At 38.8% G+C, this 21600-nt stretch overlaps 1 protein-coding gene across 5 annotated transcripts in view; it reads left to right on the top strand.

Annotated features, from left to right (window-relative positions):
• Treh (Trehalase) overlaps positions 1-21493 on the top strand; it is a 43367-nt gene extending 21874 nt beyond the window's left edge. For 2 of the 5 annotated variants that reach the window (XM_067353029.1, XM_067353027.1), the window contains exons 2-7: positions 2680-3491; positions 9608-10390; positions 10692-10825; positions 11619-12172; positions 12486-12733; positions 17243-21493. In XM_067353029.1, the coding sequence (XP_067209130.1) occupies positions 3355-3491; positions 9608-10390; positions 10692-10825; positions 11619-12172; positions 12486-12733; positions 17243-17384 (1998 nt within the window). In that variant the 5' untranslated portion in view covers positions 2680-3354 and the 3' untranslated portion in view covers positions 17385-21493. Of the gene's footprint in view, positions 1-47; positions 502-2679; positions 3492-9607; positions 10391-10691; positions 10826-11618; positions 12173-12485; positions 12739-12899; positions 14607-17242 lie in introns of those variants that run through there. The other 3 variants (XM_067353028.1, XM_012366084.2, XM_067353030.1) reach the window with 3 other exon arrangements.
• Positions 21494-21600: the final 107 nt, after the last annotated feature.

The following is a 21600-nucleotide window of genomic DNA, read 5'->3' as shown; positions in this document are numbered from 1 at the left end:
GACGTGACGTAAGGCCGTTTAAAAGGCCGCCCGCGTGGGACGCGCGAATCAGTCGCACAACGCACGCTGCACCGTGCATTGCTGGAACGGAGAGGAGTCGTCGTCGTCGTCGTCGTCGCCGTCGTCGTCATCGTCGTCGTCGGATCTTCTCGGCGAGAGAGGCTAGTGCACCATCGTTGTACTCCTTTGTCCCCCTTCCTCCTTCGCTCTCTTCCTCTGCTTCTGCCTCCTCCTTCATCCCCGGTTCTGTTTTCTGCGCACACCCGTCCTCGATTCCGTCGGGCATACCTGCGGTTTTCATCGTCCAGCGGATTGCAATTGGACCGAGCCAGATCCCGTCGCCGATACATCGCGCTTTTGAGGGATTTACGCGCAACGAGTTGGCGCTCGATCAGCAACGGAGCGATATCACAGTGCACGCGATCCTCCGGCGTAGCGGTGCCTACGTGCAACTTTTTTTTACCGGAAAGATATACGCGAAGATTCCCTTGTGTGTATCCCGTAAGTAGTTGAACACATCGAGAAACGTCGAGGAGAGAGATATTTCATTACAACATTAATTGTAAATATTTGCTTCGCTGTCGCTTTCCGTCACATTTGTGAGCCTTAAAATACATTTTACTTTTGTGGACATTTTATTTGATTCTTCAGTGATTACGACAGAGCACGTTGTCGTCATCGGGAAGCCGCTGTGACAAAACGTTCGTTGTGACAAATCGGTCATTCATCCTGTTCGATTAAATCGCGGCGGTCGAGTTAATAACCGATCACGAGCGCCGTGTCGTTTTGCACTTGCATACGAAAACACAACTGGCTTTTTTTTTTTTTTTTATAGCGTATCATTAACCTTCCAGAACGCACATCACTAAGCATGCACATATCGTGAAAAGATATTTGCATGTTTATGTTTTTGTAGCCATCCATATAAGAAATAAAACCCTTCAAAAGATAATAGTTTAATCTCGTATTTTTTTTTCTTTTCTGAACAATTTTTAAATTGATTATTTGATTGAAAAATTACAGCGATCGCGCTGAATTGCAACAATGTGAGGGAATTAGTCATCCGATAATTCCTGGTTATTAAAGAATTCCGACTTTTTCTGCCTTCTCAATGTAGTCTGTGATGTGTATGGGGGAGGAATCAGGTGATGCGTATCGCACTCGTGGTTATTTCGTGGCTAAATATAGCCGGCGTCACTTAGGGACGGAAATAGGCACGGGTGATTTATCAATTTGGTGACCGGTATTGACAAAATAACAAGCACACTCATACGGGCACAGCGAGCGATTAAGAAATAAAGCGCGTCTTAAATCTCGCGGTCGGAATTTCGCACTTGTCGCAATCTTAGTTCAGCGTAGATTATCGAAGATCTTATCATAAGTGTTTATTTTACGATGTTTACGCAAATTGCAATAGGTTTCAAGGCTAAGTGTGACAATAATATGGCGGCTTCTTTAACATTCTGAGAAAATTAAATGTAGTAAATAACAATGTAAGAATTAAATAATTTAATTTTCTCAAATTAACTACTAATTATTTTCAGTTTTTAAAAAGTATGTTAGATAGATCATTGTTGTGCAATTATTTTCTCAGGTGATTCGCTGAGATGGCGAAAAATTTATTGCATCGAACTCTATGAAACTTACGAGTCTTAAAGAATATGTTTATGCACGTGCAGGTATCTGGCGCGATGTTAATTAATTACGACACATGATATATTAATTCGCAATTTTTAAATATTTTTTACTGATATTGTTGCGGCATTGTTGCGCGTCCACATGTCACTTTTTTAAATGTTTGAAATTATTCACGGTCGTTTGTCGAGGTTACTCGCGCTACTCGCGAAAAGAGACGGGAAGTTTCATTGTGATTTGACGTCAGAATGGCAGATGACAAAAAAACATTAATTTCCTCCTGTTTTATTCGTTAACGAAATCGCATTTTTTTGCACAATTATCACATTGTCTCTCTCAGGAAATCATCGCGGCATTATCCTTCGCGAATGATATACCGCATTAGACACGCAGGATCGTTCGTCATGGTATATTTATCGCTCCCACGATCGGTGCAGTGCCGGCAGCATACCCAATTATTTTAATGTAACTCACAAATCGCGGACGCGGCACGCTGTATTCAAACATGCTGAGCGTAATTAGCTAATGAGAGTAAAGTGATCGATTTACCGGCACGGATATTATATCACATTACGTTGCAGACGTCATTACGTTTCTTTGAAGCAGAAGTGCAAGAAGAATCGAACAGTTACTTGTGAAAGAGCAGTCTTCGCTGTGCACAGTACATTTCCATTTTTTGTGATAACCGTCCTTTAAAAAGATATTCAAATTCGTCTGGCATATCTAGCAAGCGTTAAACATTTTCACATTTTACCTCTTACGCTTGATTGAGAAAAGTAGGTACAAAATTGCTGTTTTGTAGATTCCATTCAAACTTTCACTGCCAAAAGTCTACTGGCATTTTCGATTTTTTGGCGGAAATAATTTATGGAGCCGATAAGCGCTTCGAGCGACATTCATTCGCTTGCAGCCTTTAACTGCTCCAGGCTGTTAAAATAGAGATAAAGGTGCAATTAGCTATAATAATCAGCAGTGAAAGTGTTAAATTCTCTCTTCTTCTCGAGATACTATTCTAACGTTTCCTTTTACGTTTTCGTGTTGCAGGGGAGATGCGGCCTCGCTGTTGGAGCTGAGACCGCCGCGCCGGCTGCGAAAGTCCGTGGGACCGCATCCGAAATTGATCACGAAAAAGTAAGGATCACCTCGCATAAGGATCATCCCCGCGCGCCATCACCCTCGTATCCCTCGCTCAAATAAAGCGAAGCACGGGAGACTGAATCGAGCCGGGCCTAAGTAAAAAAAAAAAGTCGAAAAACAGACAAAATAAGAACGGGCGAGAACCGTGAAACGAAGGAAGCAGAATTGCAAGAGTGAAAGAGAAGGAAAAACGAGAAAAAACGTTTTAAAAAAAAAGCACGCTCATAAAGTAACGTTGAAGAGACAGCTTTTCGGTTCGATAGAGAGCGGAAAGTCGGAGAGACGCTGTTTAAAATCTGACTTTTCATCGCGCGCGTGTCGGGTTTGCTTTTTCTTCATTCATTTCGCGCGCCGTTTTTCCCGTAAAACCTCAAGAGAAAAAGTGATGCGCGCGTGCCTCCCCGCCCGCGCTTGTGTAACGTAAATCGGATCGCGACATTCGATTGAAGCAGTTAAAAAAAAACAAAAAGAAAAAAAGTTCAATTGACCGTACACGCGCTCACGCACGCATAATAATATCAAAAGAAAACAGAAACGAGAGAGAGAGAGAGGCGCCGAAAGCGGTAATTAAGAGCAAAAAAAATGGCCATGGTCTCGACATGCTCCGTTTTGATGTATCGTCTTCTGCTGAACGCTGCGCTCCTCACGTTCCTCGTGGTTCTTCAGAGCTCCGCTTTCGTGGATAAACCGGGCACGACGAAACCGGACCCGTGCTCAAGGTAAGTGTCTCAGAGAACCAGCCAAACGAAATCCAGCCTCCACTCGCAATTTGCCCTCCCCCGAGAACCCGCTTCGAAAAAAATCGTACCCTCATTTTCTTTCTTTTTTTTTCTTCTTTTTTTTGTGCGGACTTTTTCCTCGCACACCCGTCGTCCGTGACGGATTGTGAAATTGCTTATTTTTAGCAGATAGCCTGCGAAGCTGTCGTTAAGTATTCACCTTTCTGCCGTTTGTCTTCAAAACTGCGATAAAGTACGATAAAGAGTAATTTTCCGTCATGCGATGTTGAAAATTTCCAACATTTCTGTGTATTTAGCTTCAAGCCGATGGAGAATAATTTTTTTCAGCGATTAGCATCGTCTTCGTGAAGTCGTCGCGTTAATTCATTCGACCGCGCAGACGAGTGTTTTTTCAATTAAACTTCAAAGCGGATAAAGATGAGCGAGTCCGAACAAAGCGTTTGAGAATTTAAACAAGACGAATTCCTCGCGATCTTATCAACGTTAAATATTCGAAATCAAGGTTTACGCCACTGACCGATTACATTAAACGCGCCTAATTGCATAAAATTTCGTATCCCAGTTATCGTAATACGCGTCTCGCTAACCATTGTTTGTGGAAATGGATTACAAAGTGACGCAGGACTAATTACTTAAGACGCTACATCATATATCGCATTTCGTATCGCACGAAATTACGAGTAGTTGTGTAACAAAATAACAAGGCTGAAGAAGGCATAACTTTTCTAAAATTTTCGGCTAATTATTTATGCTTTATTGTGGGCATAGTTTTTAATTAAAATAACATAAAATTAAATATACAGGTGAAAGAATTATTTATTGGCTGTGACAGCTGCTTTCGCATTTTATTTTTGAAGCGGTTTGTTGCACCTGATTTAAAATTATCTCGATAAAAACAGATGAAAGTCTATAACGAAAATTCTTGTACTTGCCAAAAGTTAGTCGCGTGGAAAGCCCCAAAGTTAGATCTTGCCAAAAAAGCTACAGTATCAACCTTAATTCCTTAAACAAGATTTAATAAAAAGTCATTTTTTTTACGCGAATTATTACATAAAAGATCTTTACGCGATTAATCTTTTTTAAATTCTTTTCATAAATATATTTTTTTATTAAGCTGAAGCTTAATGTGTTTGAAGCGTGCGATTATTTATCCATCGCTGATTATTTGTCAGAAAACACGACGATAGACAAATATAAATCGCGACAGCTGACCAGTCTTAAGTATCATATGTCTCGAGGAAATGTCACGAGACTTCAAGTGATTCGTCGACAACGATGAGGCACGTTGTTCACTATAGCGAAAATAGTCGCGTCACATACGTAACAATCATCTGTAAATTTTCTCGAAGGACTGGTGAACAATTTGTATGCAATTGTACCTCTACTTTGTCGTATCTCATAATTTATACAAATTTGCATTCAAACTTTTATGGAATGTTCTCATCGTTCATTTTTATTACATCTTTCTTTCTGTTTAAAATGCACCGCTGCGCACAATGCTGCCAATTTATCAACGATACGTCGTTTCTCCAAGCATGAATAACATTTTACAGTCTACGTGTTGAATTGTCTTTAGCAAACATTATGTTTTCGTTATGTAGGACTTGGTCTAAATTTATCAGGCGGGTGATTCTTACTTTACTTTGACGTAGACGTATCACGTGTTGCGGAAACGTAGATAAAAAAAATAGTCCACTAGTGAAAATAGATCGCTAATCGGTGTGCCATTTTTTCCGCGTACGTTCGTCATTGCTTTATTTTAGAAAAAATAATATTTTATGATTAAAATAAAATGGTTTTTATTGCATTTAAGTGCATAAATATCTATCAAAATATTGTGTCTTACAAGTTTTTTTTTTTACACAATTTACAAAGTACGTTTTTCCTCGTAAATTGCGGTATAATTGTACATTATAATGATGTCTTTGACGCACTAAGAAATTTGTATCGCTTAAAATGGACGAGATTACGCACGTATTACATTTGCGAGCACACGCGCCGAGCGTGGGCGATTTAGGGAAATGACCTTAGCAATGAACTTTGTGCTGAAACTAGGCGTGTGGCAAGTTGGGCTTTAAATTAGCGTGTTCCGCAAGTACAATGAACGTGACCTTTACACGTCTGTCCATGCATTTGTGCACATGCTAATGATGGCTTCGTGTGCGTCGACTCGTGGCGGAAACTTTTTACACGCGTGACCGATGACGCGCCTTGGCGGCTCTATTTAAAATTTGATACTTTTTACGCGCCAAAAAATTTATATTTTTATCCGAGAAAAATCTGGAGTGTAAATTTCTGAGATTAAAAATTTGCCATAGCTTATTCTTTTCCATTTGTTAAATAAAGAGTCGGAAAATATGGTGGTCGTATTCTTATCTAAACTCAGTGTAGATATCATAAAAGAATTAGTGTATTGTGAAACTTTATTTCTCAGATGCTTCATGATTTTCAAATTAAGCGACAATAAACAAATCGGCTTGTTAAATACCGTGCAATAATCGAGATAACCGAATGATATCATATCGCGTTTTCTATAACGTTTTACATTTCAAAGATTCGTCGAAAGAAAATTTACTATCTTCCGATGTTTGCGTTTAAAATATTAGTAAAATTTTAGTGTCAAAATTTATTGTTTATGTAATATTTTATTTATGATTGGCATAATATTAGAGAGAAATATTCTGGACAAAATTTTAATAAGAGCGAAAGTTTATCGCATATCAGAATTTTTAAAAAGGTTGAATGTTTTTATATATATTTGCAAATAAACGTTGTATATTTTATCTCAATTAAAATTTTGTCTAGAATATCTCTTTTTTTTTTTTTAAAGTTCGGTCGATCGTAAATAAAAATCCTGTAATAAATTGCTTGTGCGAAGTTTGGTGTTGCGCCATTCAATTCGGACAATATTCGCGCAATTTTATGCGATTTAGAGAAGAATCGTGAAGATATACATATGATTTATTCCTCGGCCATGAAGCTGTTTGTGAAACGTCTAAACCACAATATCGCAATTTGTGTATGATGATAGATCTGAAAATTCACAAGTATGAAATTCGGTAATATTTTCTAAGAAAGCAAGGTTTCTCACCTTACACATCACATGACGAAAACATGTTTGTCGAGTATAAGCGTGTCGCGACGCAGGCTGATCTTCGCGAGATTTGAATCACGTCTGCAAGATAACGTCTGCGCCGAGTGTATCCGGTAATGGGTGCACATTTGATGAGCGCGAAAACAATTAAATGCTGAAATCTTCTGTATTTTTTTCAAGACGGTGTATTTTTAGTCAAACTATCCACTTGTTTGCGTCGCAATTGAAGTATTATATTTGAAATAAAATGATGTTACGACGCAGCGAAGAGACGCGAAGGCACGCGTTTAGAGTGGGATAAATTGAACCTTCCGGAGATCTTCCGAATGACGTCTTCATCATAAAGTAACGCGATCAGGCTCCTTAGCTAAGATTGCAGCGACATTTCGTTTCAACATGCACATCGAGTCTAATGATATCGAACAAGATCTAATTTGACAAGGCATTCATTTATTAATTTATTGATCAATTACATTTGATTGCTGATACGCGTGCGACGTTAAATGCAAATTTTATCGCGAAAGGCAGCTTGCTGAGAAGAAATGAAGGTATGATTCTCCCATTGCGTGTTGCGATATCTGAAATCACGTTTAGCCGATTAATTAAATCGACGCGTAATTAAAACAATATTATCGCAGCAATCTATTATACGTACTTGACCCGGCTCTTTCTCTCTCCAAACCTGTTTATCATAATTTTTCTATAAATCAAAAACACAGTTATTTTCCACTACTTTCAAAAATACATAAAAAAATACCGATTCGTGTAAATTAGTGAATTGTTTGTAAAAATAGCAAACAGAAGTCGGAGTTAATCAGCATTTGCATATTTGAAGACGGTTATCATGCAGACGCAATCAAACAGTGATAATTTATAGTAAATAATTAAAGATGTATTGTACTAGAAAAATATGTATTTTTTGGCAAGAAATTCGCAAAATACGTTTGCCGATGGTAAAAAAATTAATGAAGTAACGCATATGTTCAAACAAAATTATCATAGATTTCGTACGACGTTGAAAATATAATATGATTTATAATCAGCAATGGCGAGCATAATCGAAGGTTATTATCCTTACAAAAATTTATTTCGCGTATTTTTGTCGAAACCAGCGGTACAATCTCATTTCTATACAATAACAGAATACCATTGCAAACGTTGCTATAAAAACACGCCATTATTTTTAAACATAGATAATCTTTAACAAAAAAATATGCTTTGTATAATAAATATTTGATTTTTTAAGATAATTCATTTTAGTAAAAATAACTTAGTGAAATTCAAATATTATTTATAATCGCTAAAAATAACGCAGTTATCTTTTTATTTTTGATTATAATGTATTTTAATCGAAATACAGTTTCGTGGATTCGCAATTATCTCACGCGGATAATTATATGTACATTAAAAAAAAAAGCATATCAGCACGTAATTGCAAACTAACAATCAGCAGTTCGATGTCGGAGAGTCCGCTTTGCATTCTCTGTTGCCGAGAATTCGCGTAATCTCGCTTACGTGTAACGAGGAGAGTCGATTTCCAGCAAATAATAAAATTATTATTATTCGTCTCGCGAACAAGGCGGTTAGCGTGCGTATTAGTAATGATAATGAGACGGCACATTTCGCGAGGCTGCCTCGCGCATTCCATCACGCGAACGCGAATTTTCGTATCGACTCTGGCGCGCGCCCCTTCCACGAACAATTGTTTTGGATACGATCGATTTCACTAGTCGCGTGGAAAGCGCGCGAACACGTGCGAGCACATCTCTCGGTGTGTCGCGAGATACGCAGAAATTTCTGTACCAAGGCCGTCCAGAAGTCGCACGATTTCGCACGTACGGAGACCGGACACGTGCAACGATTTACACGCGAATAACGCGATATCACGGTTTGACGCGTGTGAAATTGATGAAAAATAATCTTTAGAAACCGAAGCAAAAATGCACTCGTATGCCAAAATGTGCGTGCATTATTCTGTTGTTCGCATTTAAAGAGAGCAGTAATAAATATTTTTATCGTATAGAATTACGTAGGAAAATACATGTAAAAAAATACGATAATACTAAAATAGGGAAATATTGTTGGAGATATTTTTATGCGGACTTTTTACGTTTCATATTTTTAATTGCGGTGGAAAGAATATTCTTTTATGGGACTTAACGACTGTTATTACACGAACACGCATTTGTCCGAATGATTTGTTCGAATGCGTTCTTTTTATGAGCTCTGATCTAATCCTTTAGTCTGGCTGAAGGTGTACCCGGAAGTGAATCAGAATACTTACAGCAGCTTACAGTTCATGGGAAAAAATAAACGTTGTAATTGCGCGATTGGTATTTTGCTACCGTTAAGCAGGCGTGTAATTCTTCACGTGAGTTGCGGTTTTATCGACGTATCATCATTGTTTACGATCATCGGCTAATCATCGATACTCATGTTTTACAAATAGAAGCTACAATTTATATTATTCTCGCGGCTAAAGAATGTAGCTCTTTTATCCTTACTGAAATTTACGCGTCCTGAGATATCTCCAACTCAGTTGGAGGTCACGACATTGATCCAAATGTTGATCCAACCGCAAAAACCGCAAACAATTGAAAAGCGTGTCTCGTAAACTTCACAAAGCCGCGGCACAATTTCGAAGTCTAACATAAGTCCCTTCAACAGGATTGATCTTGCACTGTAGTAAAGAAGATCTTTAGAACCATCTAGTTGTTTTTAAAAAACAATCGATAATAAAAATTTCTATAATTCTGTTCGCTAAAACTCTTCAGTTGTCGATCTCATTTATCAAGATTTTTTTTGTCTTTGTCTAAAACTTTCTTTTTACGGTGCAAAGTTCATTTCTCAGAATAGAGATATCATCCAATTTTCATTAATTCATCACCCTCCCGCGACCGGTTCGGCCAACGAGAAAATCCATCGTTGCGACCAGTCGCGCGCAGACGAGAGGATCTCGTCTCGTCTCCGAGCCAAGTAGCCATATACCGTGCCTTTCCAGTGAGGTATACTGCCACGGCGAGCTGCTGCACACGATACAGATGGCCGGCATATACAAGGACTCCAAGTACTTCGTCGACATGAAGATGAAGCGGCCGCCGAACGAGACGCTGGCGTCGTTCCGGGATTTCATGAAGAGCGTGAACCACGCGCCGACCAAGCACCAAGTCGAGAAGTTCGTGAACAACACATTCGAGGCGGCCGGCTACGAATTCGAGGACTGGGACCCGGCCGACTGGACGGCGAGCCCTAAATTCCTGCAGAAGATCGAGGACGACGAGCTGCGGAAGTTCGGCTCCGATCTCAATCACATCTGGAAGCTGCTGGGCCGCAAGATGAAGGACGACGTGAGAATCAACGAGGAGCTCTACTCGATCATCTACGTGCCGAATCCGGTGATCGTGCCCGGCGGTAGATTCCGCGAGTTCTACTATTGGGACTCGTACTGGATCATCAAGGGCCTGCTGCTGTCGGAGATGCACGCCACTGTCAGAGGTATGCTGAACAATTTCGTGTTGATCGTTGACAAGATCGGCTTCATACCGAACGGCGGCAGGGTCTACTACAAGATGCGCTCGCATCCGCCGCTGCTGATACCGATGGTGGAGGAATATCTAAAGACCACCCGCGACGACGCGTGGCTGAAGGAGAATCTCTGGCTCTTGGAGAAAGAGTTCAACTTCTGGATGACCAATAGAACTATAAATATCGAGAAAGACGGGACCAATTACACACTCGCCAGATATTACGAGGAATCCTCGGGCCCACGACCGGAATCCTATAAGTAAGTAACGCGACTTCCGCCAGCCGACAATGGCAGCAATGACGAAGCGAATCTTGAGAAAAGTTCACGACTGTCGAGCGAAAAAGATGACATTCTTTTCTGCAAAATTCAGACGTATTAGTTCTTCGTTTATTTGTTATTTTTATTTTTCAATGTTATGAAAAATTCTTATTTTTTTGATGCTTGAAAAAAAATTGTAATTTTTTGAAACACTCGAAGAAATTTTACAATCGAATGATTCTCAAGCTCGGTTAATCTCGACGCGTTCTTGCGCATTTTAACCTCGCGACTTGATGATCAGGGAGGACTATCTGACAAGCCAAAGTTTTCGAACTGCCGAAGAGAAGGACGATTATTATGCGGAATTAAAAACGGCGGCCGAGTCCGGATGGGATTTTTCTAGCCGATGGTTCATACACGAGGGTACCAACCAGGGTAATTATCATTCTTTAATTGCTTCCCGCGCGATGAAGACAGAAGTCTTTCTGGGTGAGTGACGTCGGGCGCAGTTATACTGATGAGCATAGTTACTTTGATGCCTGCATAAAACGTATTGTTATCGAGGCGACAGAAAGTGACGCAGCTAATTATAGGCATTTAAAAGCCATCTTCCATCTTTAAATGAAAAATAGAATAGGTGTTTGCGTAGAAAGAACTGGTAGGATGTTCCCGTATTAACATTTGAATATTTTCTAAACGCAGTCTTTTTATCTAGAATCATCGTCCAGGATTAATATTGAACGATACCGAAGCGAGCTAAAACGTTACGTTGTTCGCTCATCATACTTTTTTTCATAGATCGAACCAGCGTCATAATGATATATTACAGGCAGACACCCACGCGCAGCATACTCGCAATTATTGTGCTACGTATTCCACATTAAACACCGTATCTTCAATGAGATCTGCGCGCGCCTCAAGGCCCTCCGTCTCGTTTCCTAAGTGAAAGCCTTGCTCGAGGCATCGGTACTCTAAAATGCATTTTGCAAAATACGATGCCGCAAGCGGGTGCGTTAGATCGTGCCGTTTTGTAACGCTTAAGCTGCCCGACCTTGCTCAACGCCGTTCTAGATTAAGGACGCGATTTTTTATTTATTTTTTTCATTTTTCTATTTCAAAATCGAAATAAAGAAAGAACATTTGGAAGAGAAATATTTTTTATTCCAAAATTGAGCGAGAGTGAAAGCAAGCGGAAAAGTAATTCGGCTGACGGTGAGACGAATTGCAGGTAATCTGACGAATCTCAAGACCAGATCGATAATCCCGGTCGACTTGAACGCCATGATATACCGAAACGCCGTGCTGCTGGCGAAGTACAATCGTCAGATGGGCAACGAGACAAAGGTCGCGTATTACAACGACATAGCCGAGAAGTGGAAGGAGGCGGTCAGAGTGGTGTTGTGGCACGAGGAGGTCGGCGCCTGGTTGGATTACGATATTCTAAACGACATCAAGAGGGACTATTTCTACCCGACCAATATTCTACCCCTCTGGACAAATTGCTACGACGCCTCGAAGAGAGGGGATTACGTGTCGAAGGTGCTCAAGTACCTCGAGAAGAATCAAATCATGGTGAACCAGGGCGGCATACCGACGACACTGGAGCACTCGGGCGAGCAATGGGACTATCCCAATGCCTGGCCGCCTCTGCAATATTTCTTTATCATGTCGTTGAACAACACGGGCGATCCGTGGGCGCAGAGGCTGGCCTACGAGATAAGTCAGAGATGGGTGCGCAGCAACTACAAAGCTTTCAACGAAACGCACAGCATGTACGAAAAGGTAATTTTAATAAAAAAGGTGACCATTTTTAAATATAATCTTAAAAAAATTAATAAAAAGTGAGAACATAAATATGTTTGTACAACAAGAAAGTAAAGATATAAATAAAATAAAAATATTAATATATTCTTGTAATTGAGAAAATAATATAAATCTTCTACGCAATTTTCGAAATACAAATCAATTCATATTTCTCTAATAATAAGAATTGTACTACTTTATTTTTTATTTCTTTTTTTTTTTAATCATTCATGCAATTTTCTCTCAGGCGGAAATTTTTAAGGCGGGGGAAAACTCTGAATTCTGATTGTAGTATGACGCGACCGTCTCGGGCGGACACGGTAGCGGAGGTGAGTACGAAGTACAGCTTGGCTTCGGCTGGTCGAACGGACTCGTTATGGATTTGATGGATAAATACGGTGACAAGTTGACGGCGGAGGATTACTTCGCGCCCGACATCGTGGTCGAGAACGCGGCACCACCGCAGGTCATCTCGACAGCCGGTCAAATGCTGACCGGACTTCTAGCGCTCATCATATCGTTAGCAGCAGGATTTATAGGGTGAGGTGAGTGTCGAAAGAAATGTGGCGGAAGAAAAAATATTCCGCGTCGCAAAAGAACGGAAGAAGCTCGGTTTTTCTTTATTTACTGATGGCTTTTTCTTTTCTTTTTCATTTCTTCAAGAACGTATGCGTCAAACAATGTTTTCTTTTGCTTTCTGTTTCAGATATCCACGTGATCTAAGTCAACTAGGATAAAATTCGCGAAAAAGATACGTTAGATAGATCGATATATGTGTAAAAGGATAGATGGAAACTTTCAGCTGTGAAGAGAAAACGAAATCGACCTAAGTAATAATTTCTTGCTTCTTCCTCGTTCGTTCGGTTTCGGTAACCGGACGGATCGATGAGAAGAGAGATCGTAATGGGTAAAGGGACCAAATAGAAGCAAGTGCAGGCACTGTTCTTCTTACGAATATTACTGTAAGACACTCCGAATACGTGAGGGGGCCGTCAACTTTTTTTTTTCTTTTGCCACACACGTGCTTCCAAAGAGTATTCTATAAGCCGCGGAATATATATATTTTTTTAACGGTATTATCTAGGTGTGACATTTCGGAAGGGACACGAATCTTTATCCGGCGGTGCTTGCTCGCGATATACCATCGATATCGATATCGATATCGTATCACCAATTGCTTAAATTCTTACGTTATGCGATACAATCTTTTACTTCACACTCTTCGCGATTCTTATCGACATGTTTTTTGTACATTTTGTACATTTGTAAATTGTACATCGATTTGTTTTTCGGAGATTATCATCTCCAGGGCTATATCGCTAGTAGCGATTTTTTGCAGACGAGTGTCTTCTCGGTTTACGGAATTGTATCCTCATATTATTTATAGGAATGTCGTGGCCCTTCTCGCTGACGGATAACGTAGGCAGGATCTATTATCGCTAGACAATCGTCTATTACTTAATCATTCCATCAGACGTGCGCTGTTACGAAGGATAATCTGTGATTATTTAACGAACTACTTCGCTGGTCGAACTACGTTCTAGCGTCCTTCTATTGCAGGAGTTTACCCTTCGTCTTTAGGTCTGAAATGCCGCAGATGATTTCTTTAGAGCCTCTACGATAAGCCGATGTATACTGTTTTGAGATTAGCCATTAATTACTATACTAGTATTATTAGCTGTTAGATAAATTATTATGTTGCATATATATGTAAAAAAAAAAAAAAATAATACGAAAACCGACGTCTCCGAGGTATTTCGGAGGCCGTCGGGGAAAAAGGTTCCTCGGAAGGAAAGAGGAAGGATATAAGAAGGTGCAATGAGAAAGTTAAAGAAAAAACGGCTTCAGCAGGATTAATTACGAATAAAAAGTATAAACGAGAAAAGAGTCCCACTCTGTCTCTCGTCTCGGGAGAAGAGCGTACTCATCTAGTCAGTCATGCGTACGGCGCCTGTAGCTACCTTACTTTTATGACTCGCAATGGCGACATTGTGAAGGTTGGGCGTCGCCAAAATTACTCCTTCAACCTTCGTCGTTGCTCGAAGGGTGCCTTAAACATGCATAACTCGTAGCGGGCGAATAAACACGGTGCGTTAAACGACTTGAGGGAAACATTGAGGTGGCAAGTGAAGAAACGGGCGTGCGGCTGTCATTGGCGACGGTCGGCCGTCCGTAACGACGATAGATAGTTTGCTTCCAATTCGCGAAATTCGCCGCCTCTATACTTTATATTCCTCTCCGGTCCATTCGTGAACGATCATTCCCTTTTGTAGTAAATCTGTCAGCACTCGATACACACACTATATACTTATAGCGAAATATTAGAGCTATGATCTCGCGAACTATTATGCCTATACTCCCGCGAATCTATTGAATAGATTCCTCATGAAAATAAAACGTATAAAAAATTAAAGGAATGCATTTTTTAAGAAAAAGGAAAGAAAGATTTATTATTGCATATTTATTTATAGAGTACAGCTTATGCACACGCACAATTATCTCTTAAGTTTTCATCAGCTTTATTTATATGCGTCTCAATGTTCGGGCATTTGATTATTGATGTCTGTGCGAAGTTATTCCGAGCCGATGAGCGAGCCATTAACGAGTTCGTCGATTACTTTGTACTTCTATTTCAGATATCGACCTTTTCAAATCGCCGTTTCAACCAAGATGACATTTTTCACAATGCATGCGCAGGTATACACAGAGACATCGCGAAGTATTGCACGGGGTTTTTCTCACCGGCAGCTATTTAAATAACCAGTATTCGACGGCGATTATTCTTGTTTAACGGATACTATCTTTTTTTTTTCCCTTCTATTCGTGCAAAACGTGTGTGTGTGTGTGTTACGCATGCTCCCCGCATCCAAGCCCACCTCCTTGTACGATAAAATAAATAAATAGAATGTCCATGCAACCTATCCTGGGCCGAAACCTCCGACGTTGCATGTTGCCATTCATGTCGTTTTCTAACATTTGAATATTTAAAAGGGGAAAGACACATTCCGGATACGCTTATTGGAACTAGATCGGGTAAAATGTCCTCGGTTTGTTTGGAAGGTTTGGTAAGTCCATGCCTGTTGTACAAGTATGTCTGTTAAGTAATTATAAAAAGAATTACATCATGAAATAAAATGATTAAATTAATAGAAATTATATATGAATGTAATTGTATGTAATAATTTATTTGTACATTTTTTTTTATGAGCAGAAATGGCTTGCTTGTTTCAATGTATTTAATTTTGATAACAAATAACCGTAGAAATTCAAGAGAGTTATTTTATTCTTTGACAAAGTGAAAAGGCATGAAGTGAATAATTAAAAGAGACTGAAATAATGCTCGCAGTAGATATATTTTTAAATATCTGCATAAGAATATACTGTTAATTCGCAAGGATATTTCTTTTTCAATAGATGGCATTTGAGTCTTTGTTATTGCAATAATTATCATTCCATTGCATTGCGCAAGTGGAAATTTTCGCACACAGCAAGCCGCCGAGCTTCGATGGTGCTTAGTTCTCTACCGTCAATAGTAATTACGTAGATAGCAGTGATGATTACTGTACAGGATGACCCAAAAGATGCGTGCCGCTACGCAGAGATTTATTCTAGGAGATGTGTGTGAAGCCATCCTCAAAAATTAATCCGAGCAAAGGTCTTAAGCATTTTACGATACGAATATTCACGAAATTATGAACTTTCTTTCGCCGAATTGCAACATCTGACTTCTAAATCTAAGGATTTAATTCTTTCAAGTATGACAATTCAAAAGCTAAATTTCCAAGCTATTAAATCTTTGTATTAATTTCTTCGAATGTCTAGATAAAGAAAATATTCACCTTCCAAAATAGATATTTAAACAGTCGTCATGGATGTATTATTTTAAACGTATCAAATGTATTTCCTGGATTAATTAATTTTTTTACAGAGGACTTCGCAGAACACTCGCAGAATATCTCTCGGCTTCGGTAACGCGTATTTCAGGCACCGCGCGTATCGCTGTTAGACGAAACACCGCGATATATTACGATGTTATCGCGATAGGTGTGATGAAGCTACTAGCTACGTCCATCAGTACTCTCGTGAAGGTACCGATACAATTACCAACGCACCGGCATGTGTGGTAGTACAGAGAAAGAGGAGGAAACGAATGGCCGTCATGAACATACACGTGATGTAGGCGTGACTGCATTTTCCATTCAGGCTTTTTGCGCAAATTCCTGCCGACATTAGATCGCGCTCAAGGACCGACCTGCGATCGTATTGATATAACGGCGGTAATTCCGTATGCGTCTTGCTATTTATATCACCTACAAAATAAATCGCGGCGAGGAAACAATTTTTCAGCGGAAACAGCACACTTGGCTCAATAAAATCAGGAGAGAAAAATGAATGAAGGAATTGTTTTTTTTTTTTCTCATGTCGCAATGAACGTTGGATTAAAATAGCGCCTGCGAAAGAAGCGTCTGATTTAAGTCTATTTTTAAGATAAGAATTCTTATCTTAAAAGTTCTGTTAACAACTTTTCTCGAAGTAGAAGTAAAGTTCTGAAAATTTTTACACTCAGCTGTACATGTTTTGTTCTTGAAAAAATAATTAAAAAAATTGCTTTGTACGAAAATTTGATGCTCGGACGCAACGCTCCGATAACGCGTCACCTTGCGCCGTATCTTAATGCACATAATGATACATAAGAGCTCTCTGACAATAGTGTCATGCTCTTTAAACTGATTAACTACTTTGATACTTGTGTTTACAAAAAATAACTGCGATATTTCCGACGTGGATCTTATAATAATTATAATCGAAATATACATCTGCAGAATGATGAAAAATAGCGCACACTGATGGATGATATCACAATAGTTTTAATCGTCTTAATTATCCGTCGCAACATTATAACATATTTTTTTTATAACCAGAAATTGGAGAGTAATCGTAAAAAGTTAGGAAACGATTTTTCAACATCTTTATTAAATCTATATTTTTTCTCTTTTTTTTTAGGAAGATAATTGTGCAGATCCTAATTGCTTTTTTCTTCTTGTACAGGATGGTCGTGTACAAGAGACGGCAGTACCACGTGCCTGGCCCGTCCACGATGCCGAACAAGAGAATAGGACTGTCGAGTGGCAGCAATCTGTACCGGAAGCGGATCGCGTACACCGAACTGAGGGACATACACAACGATTGATGACCGTTTGTTGTCTAGACCGAATATCGATATTGTTAACATGACTAGTGAAAGAAGATACGCGCACACATGTAGGGAGAAGGGAAGCGGCCGGCAGGATGCGGGAACGGCAGGGATGACGCGACCGGGTATTCCCGTACGCCAGAGCTTGGAATTTACACTGGCAGGTGTTTGGAGGAGAAGAGCGAGAGAAACTGGTCGGTGCGAACCGATGTGGAAGACTATCTGCTGCTAAACGAACGCGCAGATGTTTGGCCAATAGAACGGCGTGACATCACTTCGGCGAGGTCGTCCGAAATCGAGGCTGCGAAATACGCGGAAAAGCGATGATCGCGCGGAATTCTGGAGGCATGACCGAAGTCTCGGGAATCCCGATTGCCGCTTTCGTCTGGTCTAAATGGTGCCGTATTCGAAAATGGAGCGGGCGGAAGAGAGAAGTAGACGCGTGTAGTGTAAATATTAGCGTAAAGACAGAGCGTGTGTATGAATTTGTATAAATTCGTATGCGTATGGAACGATCTATCTCGGCGATAGGCAGGATTTAGCTGTAATTTAATGAAACATTGAACAATAGAATAGTGGAATTTTGCGAATTATTTATTGCGTTGTCCAATGAAGGTACAATTGTGCAGGAAGTTTGTGATGTCTTTTTTAGCAGGATTTATTTGGACAAGAATCGTGCGAGAAAACGAAACTGTTATAAATGCGCGGTCAGCTTTGATATACTATATTTGATACGCTATTATCTCGGGCTAATTTTAAGTTAAGATTGTCTTTAAGATAATTCTTGCAAGCGCGAAATCAAAACGCTAAACGATCGTTTAAGTATAAAGCTGAATCCCACAGTGCCATCCAAATATTGTACATACGGAGGTTAACTCTGCACAATGCTCTATCCAGCAGGCTCTTTTCGCAATGCGAGAAAGTATGTGTGTTTTTTGCGAGTACGCCAATACTATAATTACTCGCGCGGAGTGATTTTATAACAAGGAAAGAGAGCGATTAAAAAAACAGCCGTAAGACAGAAGGGCAATGGACTCTGCTATTTGCGGACGACTAAATGTGCGCATGTGAAACTGAGAGAATGAGTGTACGTGATTTATAAAAGAATATATCACGCGTAGCAGGATATCGAAAATTGTAGGTATAAATTATATATATATACAAATATATATATATATACATTGTTTATAGACAAATATGTAGATAGCGGATAATCGACGACATTACAGATAAATTATTGACGAGAATGTTGTATTTTTGCTGATATTTTTATAAACGAGAGCGAGCATGTTTATCCGGCATTATTGGCGATTGAACCCGATCGGGGAGCGTCTGAAAATCGAATGCGCTGTGTACGGCGATTTATTTATTTTTTTAAACCATCCGTGACTTCGCGATGTAAGAGGTTGAAAGTTCCTTTGCCAAATCTTTCGAAACAGCTTTCACGCGCTCAACTAGTTTTTATTCGCTAAAGTGACCATGATTTCACGGTGTGTATTTATATATTTTCTGTAGCTTAAAGTAAGAGTTTGTGTAATAGAAACGTTATGTGTAGAATTGTTATCAGCAGAGCGAATGTTTATTTAATTGTGTATCTGCATGTGTAAACTCTGCTCTCTCGTTGCATACGTTAAGCGAACGCGATATCTCAAAACAATAAAGTCGTAATTCTCGATAAGGCGTTTCTCGATTACGTCGCAGATATCGGTCGAGCGTGCGGACGGAGCGTTTAGGTTTATAAAAGTTTTATTTCTGCCCAGAATGCGAAAGTGCCTGGTTATTTGTTTTGCGACGTACTCGAGAAAGCCTCTGACGAATCGTACGGATCTTTTTAATTACGACCTAATTTGATTGCGGATAATTATTTATATACAGTAATACATACACAATGATGCACAGTAGGAAAAATGTCTGACTAGTGTCATAAGGGTTCGGCATACTGATTACCTCTTTCCTACTTTCTTTTATGTACTCTCTTTTTATGTTGTATATAAAAACGTCAATAAATATATCCACTTGTATTACTTATATAAATATAGATGTAGAGTTCGTTAGATTCGAACTGAATTGCCGTACACGACGCATTTAACTGGCCGGGCCCAGAGTGAAAACGGATTGAACGAAGGTGCAGTCGATTTAATTACTGCTAATACCGCGGAGGATCGCCGATTTTATTATAAATAGAATATCTGGCGCCATGCTTGCTATGATCCTTGCTCTTGTTTTGCCGTCTGCGTATTTTTAGACTGCGTATTGCGACCGCGTGCACGTAGATCATAGCGCATAGTGCCAAGAGATGCGGCAAACACGCGTATTTAGGATGAATGATGTTACGCAACAATTAATTGGTTGAAAACGTCCTGATTCGTCCTGCTAAAATTTAGGTTTTCATTTAGTATTATTAGCATATCTCTCTAAACATTTGACTCGATCATATCTCGAATGAATCTTCGTTTAAATAGCGCTTAATAAGAGATATGAAGATAGTTGGCGCAGGATATATCATGGAACATTAGCACGTACTGTTTTTGATCACAAGTGTCCTCTGTAAATAGTTTCATTCTATATCTTTTTTCCAATGTTATAATTAAGATTCTTAGTACTCTATAATCGCGCAAGCCCTTGCATCAAATCATTTTGCAAATCTATTTTAATCGAATTGCATTTTTATATGATTGTAAATAAATATTAAAACGGAAATAACAACGACATGAAATTGAATTTATAATTGTCGACAAAATTTTATTATTGAAAGTTCTTGCAAAGTGATTTGATCCGAGAAATTCATACTCTAAAATTGCTATTTTGTGATCATGACGAATTTATCTTGCTCTTCCGAGCTCTTCCGAAAGGAACAATTATTTAGGAGTTTTGTTTGTTGGCTTTGAGAGAAAGCATATTAAGAAATTAAACTCAAGAATACTTCATGAACTATTTTCCTTCTTGCAATCATTTACGTAGAAGCTGAAGCGAAAATAAGGATGCAATTGTATATAATAAAGTTTTACACAAATATCGATTAGATATAAGCTCGATTTGTTAAACTTTCGACCACGATGCTTGTGATGTGCGTTAATCGGTGTTTGTGTAATGAAGATCGAATTGCAAACGAAACGATATCTCGTATCAGAGATGCGCTACCTCAAAGGAAGCGTTCCTATACATTTTAACGCGTGTAAGTGCATGCATGCGGCGAAATTCGCATCACGAGGAAAAATGCGGTGAACGAACTATATTTTTCCTTTCAATCGTGATGGAAAAGTCTATTAAAGACCTTTTTCATATGAATTATATTCTACTCTATGCGTGATTTTTGGAATTAAACAGTGAAAAATGATATATTTTAATTAGTGGATATCTTTTTATTGAAAAAAGTAGTATTAGCAGAAGCAACGCACGAAGCAAACGAATGACGCTTTCTGCTGAAGATGTGTCATAATTGTGGAAATCATCAGATAATTATATAAGTATTTTTACAGGTTTGCGTTATATGCGTTTTAATAAATAATCATTTCTAGCAGATTTATTAGAAAACATGTTGTGACTTCTTGCTCCCGCAAAACAAGAGTTAAATTTTTCAAATGTGATATATATAATAATTCTAACTACGATTAGATTAGATATTGAAGAAAGAAAATCTTCATATTTTAAACTCTTCATGTATCAAAGAAAGTTATACTTTTGTCTCTTTCTGAATCTTTTATCAATTTTTTACCCACATTTTATAAAAGCAAGTTTTATTTATTAACAAATAATTATTATGTATATACTTACGTGAAGTGAATGCGAATTTCGGCCGCGCGGTGAACATAAGCGATCAACAAATCTCGAAATTCATACAGATTGTAGAATATATGTATTATATGTACACATGAATAATATTGTGATATTTGGAAATAAGTAGGTTTTTGCTGTTCTATCGCATTCGATTTTTCTTCTTTATTACCGCACCACATCATTTCGAAAATAAACCCGTTGATCCAGTTGTATCTAAAAACTGGCTGACGATAAAGAATAATTTATTCTCTAGAAATTAAGAAAAAAAGTGTATATATGAAACACATTCATATGTATGAATACATAACATAATATATTTATGTATTATACATTCGTTTAATGCTTTCTTTAATGCTTCAATTTTTTAGCGAGTTTAGTTTTAATATAAAAGTAATTTTAAGAATTTTCTTGTTTCAAATTATCACAAGGTAAGTGA

The sequence above is a fragment of the Linepithema humile genome, chromosome 4, assembly GCF_040581485.1.
Source record: "Linepithema humile isolate Giens D197 chromosome 4, Lhum_UNIL_v1.0, whole genome shotgun sequence".
NCBI lineage: Eukaryota > Metazoa > Arthropoda > Insecta > Hymenoptera > Formicidae > Linepithema > Linepithema humile.
Note: the sequence above shows the minus strand (reverse complement) of the source record. Positions and strands in the feature narration are given on the sequence as shown.